This window comes from Austrofundulus limnaeus, unplaced genomic scaffold (genome assembly GCF_001266775.1).
Source record: "Austrofundulus limnaeus strain Quisiro unplaced genomic scaffold, Austrofundulus_limnaeus-1.0 Scaffold2157, whole genome shotgun sequence".
In the NCBI taxonomy this organism is placed as follows: domain Eukaryota; kingdom Metazoa; phylum Chordata; class Actinopteri; order Cyprinodontiformes; family Rivulidae; genus Austrofundulus; species Austrofundulus limnaeus.
Window position 1 is genome coordinate 14,616 of NW_013954559.1, and position 9,135 is coordinate 23,750.

General features: G+C 40.0%; 1 protein-coding gene across 1 annotated transcript in view; it reads right to left on the minus strand.

Annotated features, from left to right (window-relative positions):
• LOC106537161 (ubiquitin carboxyl-terminal hydrolase 43) overlaps positions 1 to 6,788 on the minus strand; it is a gene marked incomplete at both ends in the record, with an annotated part of 20,336 nt that extends 13,548 nt beyond the window's left edge. The window contains 2 exon segments of the mRNA XM_014034534.1: positions 2,545 to 2,656; positions 6,626 to 6,788. Of these exon segments, the coding sequence (XP_013889988.1) occupies positions 2,545 to 2,656; positions 6,626 to 6,788 (275 nt within the window).
• Between the last annotated feature and the right edge of the window lie 2,347 nt (positions 6,789 to 9,135).

A 9,135-nucleotide genomic window follows, 5' to 3' on the forward strand; every position in this document is an offset into this window, starting at 1 on the left:
CATTAAAGAAGAACCCGTCCAGAAGACCTATACAATTTTTTTTCTTTTTGATTTTTTTTACCTGGATTACTGAGATGAATCAGGATATTCACAAAGGGTTTTAAAATACTTCTGCAGAAGCTGAAGTATCAACTCAAGCTCTTTACTCAAGTTAAAGTATAAAAGTACTGGTTTTAAAACTACTTCAAGTATAAAAGTAAAAGTAATGTAAGGCGAGAAAAAAACAGTGCACCCCACCTCCCCCAAAAAGCATTTTATCTTGTCTGCTCAGAGGTAAGTGATGCTAATAGCAGCAAAAAGAATTGTCAAATGTCACCTTTTTATTACAGAATTGCATCTTTACTGAAACTAAATTCAGGTCAAAGAGAAAAAAGCCATGTAATAAGGACAGAGAAAGCAACATTTCCTGCTGAGATGAAAGGTTTGGAGCAAAAAATCTGCTCCGGTCGTCGCTCCCTTTCTTGGCACTGGTGGGCGCAGGCAAACCGATTATTCTTTATGAGCCCCGGTTTTAATTAAATGTCTGCTGGCAGGGAGCACAAAGGAAACAGGAGAACACAAACTGTGGCAGGGAGCATGTTACACCTGCCTCTTCTCTTCCTGTCGCAGAAAGCAAAAAGTGATCGAGTTGACAACTTACTTCCAATAAAGCAGCATGGGTGTCATCGGGATCCAGGCAGAGATAAACATGGTGCAGAGTCAGTCACCTGCTACTAAACTTATTCATGTGAAAACACAAGGATGTGTTCAGTCGAAGCAACTAAGACGACACAAACATGCCGAGAAAATTCATCTTCTGTCTTCAGAGGAGTAAATTATTGATTTGAGTGTGAGAACAGCGAGCCACAGTTTGTTTGCATTTCTTTTCATCATTTCCATAGTTTATCATACTGACATCAGCAATGGTAAAACAAACAAATCGTTTATTATCATTGGTATTTTTTTTAGACGGATAGGCCAAGTCAAACAATATTAGATTCTAATGTCTGCATTTATATAATGTAGTAGCACTTCTGAAGAAATGTTGAAGGGCGCTAACACAGCTACTGCCTGAAATTCTAACAGACATTTACTTTTTTATGTAAAGTACAAAAAAAAAAGAATTTGGGATAGGGGAATAAACTGTAAGAATACATTAAAATGCATTTTTCTGTGACCCTATTTAAGCTTTGACTGATGTAGAGGGTCAATGAAGGTCGTGAAATTTTTTATTTTATGTTTTAATATTTTTTTCTTTCAAAGTTAAGTTTTTAAACAAATTACTATGAAAGTGTGGTGGAACTAAAACTTTTATGTTTAAGCCAGTAATTCATGACATCCTTTAATGACCTAGGTTTTCATGACACACTGTTCATCTGCAGACAGAATGATTAAAGTCAGAACAAGATTTGCTAACAACAGTCATTCTTAGATATCACTTGTGTTTATCTTTCTGTTTTCCATTGACCTTGTATCAAATCTTGTTCTAAAAGTATTAGTTCCACCACAAAACCAACATGTTGTAGCAAACTGATAAATGGAAGCATAAAATAATGTATTGTTACAAAAAATCAGAACACACCATTTCAGGCTGATATTCACATTTTGATGTACTTTTTGAATGGACTTTATAGTCTTTTATAGCATAACTTGTACAGAACATAAACACTTTTTAATATCCTTAAAGTAAGCCTCTACGTACTAACTCTTCAACATCAGCTGATTTAAGCAAGAAACCTGGCCAGTGGTGAAATATGAGCATTTCATGTGTTAGTCAAATAACTAAAATGTGCATTTTCCATTTCGCAGAGCGTTTTGTGTGTGTTCCTACACTGCAGCATGACGTGATCCCAAATCAGTTCACCTGACTCTGTTTGGTGCATCAATGAGTGCAGCTCTTTTCCCACCAGTGAAACACAGCGTTACTGTGCGGGCGTGCTCCTCTGTGTCACGGACCAATAAACCTGCTAAAGAACAGGTGCACCAGCCAGCTTGGCAGGAGGGAGCCGTGTCCCAGCTCCAGGCGGTGCTCAAAACACACCCACACACACATGGACATTAAAACTAGCCTCAAGGAAAATTACATTTATTGTCCTCTTATTAAAACGCTTAATTAGATTAAAGGCCTAGCACCCCTTGAAGGTGTGTGAATGACGCCCACCGCCTTTCATCCTTTCACGCCAGAGTTTTAAACTAAAATACTAAAATCATGTTGTGTTGAGAAGAGAAGGATGTGTAGCTGTTTTTATCAAACCTTAGAACCTCACAAATGACATTATTACACAATCTCACATGAGGTCTCGGAGTCTTTACTAGCTCTCAGACTGTGTTAACAATGACTCTCAATTACTACCACACCAAATTTGAGCTCATTATCTGTAAAAGTGGCTGACTTAACAATAATTTCTGTCAAGTCAGTTGGCTGTGGCGTCCATCTTGAAATAGGTTGGCTCCAGAAGTTATTTAGTTGTAGATGTTTGTTTGTTGGTAAGATATTTTACTAATGCTCCAGACAAATGAACCAAACTTGTTAGTGTCACATGGTTGTTAACAGACTTTGACTACCTGAGCTGGAGCTCCATTGATCATCAGGTAATAAAGCTTGCTGAGGATGCTTTGTTGGAGTTGGTCCCAGGAAATAGACCGATCCTCCCTCATTAAGAACGGAGGTCCAAACCTTCAACACAGAAAAAGGGAATTCGTGTCACAAAGCTGCAGATTGTAGATTCCACAGTCCCACAACTTAACCAAAACACATCAGCCCAGTGTTTCCTATACTCCAACATAAATCATTATTTATGATCATTGTGGGCACAAGTCTCATTACACGGTATCTGTGAAAGGACAGAGGACAATAAGGAGTCAAAATGTCTGATGAGGAGAAGGAGAACGATCTCTGAGACCTCGCATCACGACATGTCTATTATAATACACGTCTAATTGAGAGCAGCCGTCCCCCGTGTTCCTGAGGTTTATTAGTACCAGAACAGGAGGACAAGCAACAAAGAAAAGAGGGACATAAAGACACAAAGATATGTTTTATACTTTATTTCAATGCAATTTATTGGCTTTTAAAAACTTGCTTAGTTTATGGAAACAAACCAGAAAACTGCAACACTAAACATTTTGTGTCGCATGTGGGGGGATTCATCAGTAGAGAAAAAGATGGTCTCAAGTAAAACAAAGAAGCAAAATGATGTAAATTTTTCATTATTTAGCTGCACTGGAACAAAAACACAACATCATTTTGTGCTCTAATATTTAAGATAAATAAACACTTTTGCAGGCCTGACTTTATATATATATTTTTACAAAGTAACATTATGCTGTCTTTCATAGCAGAGTTTCAGACAAAGTTTATAGAGAAATCTCATCTACCATTAAATCAAATTTCAGCTCAATATCTGTTAAACTGAGTTATAGTCATTTTATGTAGCCTAATGTAGCTGCTGTGGTTATCTTGAACTGGACTGATTCCAAAAGTTATTCAGCTGTATTTTCAAATTCATTGTTCACGTCCTAAAAATGTCCTTTCAATCCATCCAGTGGTTCATAAGGTATTTTGTTAGCAGACAAACAGTTAATGCTAAAGTTTTAAGCAATGCCAGTATAATGTGTATCACTTGGAGTACTGATTGTGAATAACTGTCAGCTACAGCTACACCCATTTTTATCACAATATTCAATTAATTAAAATAATAGGCAGTTTTGTGGTTTGTTAATTCATTTGGCTGTAGCAGCCATCCTGAATTGACCTGATTATTCAGTTCTGACCAATGGTTCATGAGAAATTTTTCTAACAGACAGAGTTGGCTACAAATGTTTATTAGCAATGCTTTTAATAAAAGATCCTGTGCAATCTGCAAATGCTCAAGATATTTTTTGATTATCAGTCTCAGGGACAACCACACCAAATTTCAGCCTAATATCTGCAAAACTGACAGACTTAGAACTATTTTTGTATCTTTTCAGGTTAGTGTTCTACCTGCCGGTGTAACAAGTAAAACATCACAGATTCATTTATGTCTGTGTCAATTTTAATTATATAGCACATTTAAAAACAACATTCATGATTAAGTGCTTCACATGGAGGTTAAAAACAAACAGGAAGAATCAAAATCAAAATAAATTTGAAAAAAATTGGATAGTAAAGTAGGCTAAAAACAAACTAAAACACGAAAATATTAAACTTGTAAATTCTGATGGAACTCAAACTCAACTCAATTAAAATTCGGTGTAAAGATGTTTCAGGCGGGATTTAAAAGACTATAGATTCAGCAGTATGAATATCAATGGGCAGATTGTTCCAGAGTCTGGGTGCTGCCACTGCACAAACCTGATTCATAAGAGAAGACAAAGAAATAATCAACATTTGGGTTTGTTCTCCACAAAAAACGTGGTTTCACACTTCAGAGGTCTAAACAAAACGGAGTGTTCCCCGCTGGTTTTCAGTGATGCACCTGTGATTATTTTCTACAAAGAGCTCAGAGTGAGGAGCTGAAGTATGTGACTCCAATGTCATTTTCTTGGCACGGAGCGGCCCGCCAGCTGTCATCTGATGAGAGAGAGGTGTGTGGGCGGTTTGAGCAATGACAGAGAGGTGTTTGAAGGAGAAAGTGAGACACAGCCCTCGCGGATGAGATCAAACTTTCTCACAGCCATGCTGGTCAGCTGACCTCTATTGATCTCTGTGAACCCTGTCTGTAAGCCGCTGTGTGATGAATCTCTACAAACAGGCAGGTGTCAGTCCTTGGTTGATGGATTTAGAACTAATATCTCTGAGTTACTTCACAAAGCAAAATGTCAGGTTGGGTTTATATAACGAGGAACTAAACACACTTTTATGGTCTACATTTGAAGAAAACTACAAATAAAACATATACAGTTGTTTTAAAGTGGTCAGTTTTAGTTTTACCTGTCTTAGTTTTAGGTTTACTGTCACCAGCAATGATGTAAATGCCTGTGTGTGTCTGTTACCTACAGTAAATGAACTGTTAAATGAACTGGAAGCTATTTGAAGGGAAACTAAAAGAGGTGTAATGTGAGCCTGTTTGTTTATGTGGGTTAACATTCCTGCAGCTGAGTTTTGGAAAACCTGAAGACATCCTGCTCCTTCTTGTTTAAACACGTAAATAAGATGTTACAGCAGTACAAACAAGAAGAAATGAAAACACAAATGATCATCTCAAGTTCAGTTTTTGACAAGAAACTTCTCAYTTTTGAGATGTTCCTGAGATGGAAGAGACAGTTTCTAGTTTTATGTGTTGTTTTAAAGACACTGACGAATCAAAAATGACTCAAGTTTCTGAGGATGGACTGAACAGAAAGACATAAAAGTACTGTTTAATTTGAGACATCTTATTTTCAGGGGTAATAACCAGAGTTTTAGTTTTATCTTGACTTTTTGAAGTCCACTTTCCTAAACTGTTGAATTCCTGCCCAAGGGGGAGGACATAAAGAATAAGCATAAAATGTCCCAAAACAGAACCCTGTGGTACACCACAAGAAAGCCTGACAGTGTCTGACATCAGACAGGTTTGACATGTACAATGAGAACAATGAGAAGCATTTGAGGACAGAACCAGGTAACCCAATCTGACTCTGAGGTCTGTTGATTAAGATCTTGTCATTAACAGCATCAAAGTCGGAAGACAGGTCCAGTAGGACCAGAATTATGTAGTGCCCTGAATCAGCTGACATCAAAACGTCATTGGTAATAGTTTTTGTGGAATAAATAAAAAAAATAGAAAAACTACTCTGCCATAAATTTTTCTACTAATTTCAATAAAAATGGTACTTTGGATATTGGCCTGAACCCCAACAGCAAAATTTGTCTTGCCCAGTTCTGACCCACACAATGCACCAACTTTCTAACAAATGGCGCAGATACCGCAAAGAATGACGAACATTTGGGGCCCAAATGTACTTTAGTTTGCCAGAGGTGGGTCTTGCATGGGCCGGTATCATGAAAACCAAAACACAACCCAGCCAATGGTGACATTGGCAGACTTGGGCCACATACACCAAACCACAGTTGGGCCAGTTGTGGCCTTCTTAAAAATGGTGCCATCATTGGCAGACCTGGCCCACAACTGATTGACAAATCAAATTTCCCCATGCGGATATTAAAGATAACTTGAACTTGAACACTTGCCATGTCAGGACTCAGCCAGCAGCGCCGGATTGACACCAGGTCTGGCCCGCACCCGTCTGCAATGTGGGAAGTTTGGTAATTCTGTTGGATCCAGGTTGGGTTTGTTAAGTACTGGTTCAACAACAGCACGTTTAAAAAAGCTAGGAACCCCACCTATTGAAAGTGAGATCAGAACAATTGGGCAAATAGTGTTTCAATTGGAAAAATATCAGCAGATGGGGTGGCTTCATTTTATTCACTAGAGCAGAGTGGTCACTGGTTTAAAGGAAGACTGTGTGTGAGGAGATGGGTCTCAAAGAGGATTGTGGAGAGACGCTTGCCCCAACTTCACTGACCTTAAACAAAAAACAATGATTATAATCCCTTTAAGTTGTTGCATAGGCTTTGGGAACAGAAGGATTAATAAAGCTGTCAAACAGCCTCTTTGGATTTCTTCTGCTAGTAAAATGGACTCATGTTGAGCATAGGGTTCAGTCATTCAGTGTTATTTACCTGGCAGTCTGTTGGCCTGCTCCTGCAGCATTACACACCAGCAGCAGAATCTTCACAGGGACACCGTGGTTGAGAAACTCTGATGATAACGCCCCGGACGTAGGTAACCTTTGACCCTCAGGACCAGTAGAGTATGGAGAAGAGGGCAAGCTGTGGTGGTACCCTGAGCAGAAAGATCAAAGAAGAGAAATCTAAAACAAACAAAAAAATCACACAAAACACTTAATACAAGAAGAGAGAAGACATTTTTTTCTTTGAACACACAACAGACTTTCTACTTAAAAGCTCACAGGAATTCACAAGTAGCCCCTTTAAGGAAAGATTAGGTGCTTTCATGTACTGAAAACATGATTTTTGAACTTGAGATAACACCTCAAAGGAGGCGTGTGAAAGAAAATTGAGATATATAAATTGGTGAGACAGCAGCTTTCTATTTGGAGAACAGTGATTCAGCTGGGAGAGCAGATGGACCAATGGCTGCCTGCACTCTCAGTAGGAGATCTTTTCTGATGCTGCCTCGGCTGCACATCCTGTCCTGGTGGGGTGCCAGGCAGCCACACTTTTCTCTCACTCCCTCTCATCTCTTCCAGTGTAGAGTGGTGTGACTGACGGAGCGAAAAAACCAAAATTACAAGATTCGTGTGAGATGTGACGTCAACAGAGCAGCCTTCTTTGCTCAACTGCCAATCTTATGGGCCTGGCACGTAGGTCAGCACTACAGAAGTTCACAAGAATAAAGCTCATGGTGAATTAGACCTGCAGTTAAAGATGTGGAGGTATTGATTTGCTGCAACAGCCGGTCTTCCTCAAACCACTGTTTTTTATGAAACCCCAATGCTTACAGCTGCCGCTTGATTCATCGCTGACATAAACAAACGCTGAGCATCCTTCAACAGAGATTCTCATACACTAATAATCCTCTGTTGCTTCTTTTTACACGCATATATGAAAGAGCAATCTTTAGCTGAATAAAGGATGAAACTTATCTTTGACTATTTATGCACCACCAAAGCCTTCTGATTGCAGCGTCTTGAGAACGCTCATGTGGGTAATTAAGCAGAGCTTTTCACTTATTAATGCGGTGCAATCAAGTCAGTAGAAAACTTGCCCAATCATGTGCTTCAATTTACACAAGCAATGACCTCCGACAATTAAAATAAAGTTCTGCAAATGAAAATATCCTCTTTAAGTTCCATGAAACATATTCATAAAARAGAAGTGGCAGTCCAGTGTGGAGTGAGCCCACAGGTGTTGGAACTGTCCCTCAGGATCTGACATATTGTCTCTGGGTCAGCATTGTGTCAAAGCCGATCCAGGATCGGCTACAGGAGGACCTCAACATGATGCAGGCAGTCCACAGACACGTGCCATGTGTAGACGTGTCTTGTTGAAAGACTCCACCAGAGTGCCGTCTCAGGAGGTGCTGTGTATGCAGGATGTCACCAGTTTAGCACTAGGTTAATAAGGTCCCCTGAATGATATAAGAGATAACCTGAATCGGACCCTATGGCTATATTCACCATACTGTGATGAAGAGGGATCTGAGCTGTAAGGTGAAGCTCTCTGTTTACTGGTCAGTCTGTTTCTTCTCTCATCTATGGCCATGAACTTTGAGTAGAGACTGGAAGAACAAGATAARGAATACYGGTGGTCGAAATGTGTTTTCTCTAGCTGGACTCTCTCTTAGAGGTAGGGTGAGAACCAGAGCTAGTTGAAGTGGTTCGAGCATCTGGTAAAGARACCTCCTGGACMCGTGCCTAAGAAGGTGCTCCAGGCATGTCTAAATGGCAGGAGTTTCCAGGGGAAGACCCAGGACACACTGGAGAGACTATGTCCCCTGTAGGGCCTGGAAACAACTTGGAAACAACTCCTCCCGGAAGAACTGGCTGGGGAAAAAGATGTAGGGGTCTCCCTGCTTAATCTGCTGCCCCTCACAACACCACTCTGGAACAAGTGCAAGATAATTGATGGACAGATGGARGGATGGACCCTATAGCTTCCCACACCATGATGCCAGAAGTAATACTGCTGTGTCTCTCAACAATGTTGGTAAAATTGGTCCTCCCATCTCTGTGCCACCATGTGGGCACATAATGATCATACTGTATATGTTCATCCAGCTTGATTAACAAAACACCACTTGTCATCAGTCCATGCCTCACAGTTACATCACCACTAGAAATGCCTTTGCTCTGGCGTTAATGGTATTCTCTGTACGAGACAATGAACTTATTMTCTGGCTAACGTCAGTCACTGAGACGTGGGGTGGGATGACACAAGATGTTGTAAAGAGTCCAATATCTGTGTCCAGATGGCAGGCGCAGACGTCATGGGGTTCTGTAATGCTTGGTGTACAACCATTCTTTCCTTGGTGTTGTGTGGCTTGTGTGAATCTCCTGGTGTACCCGTTGGTTCTAACATCAGGCCAGTGTTATGTCTGTTTCTCAATCTGCACAACAATCTACTCAGCTTCTTCATGCAAACCTACAACATGACCCCCTACCAATAAT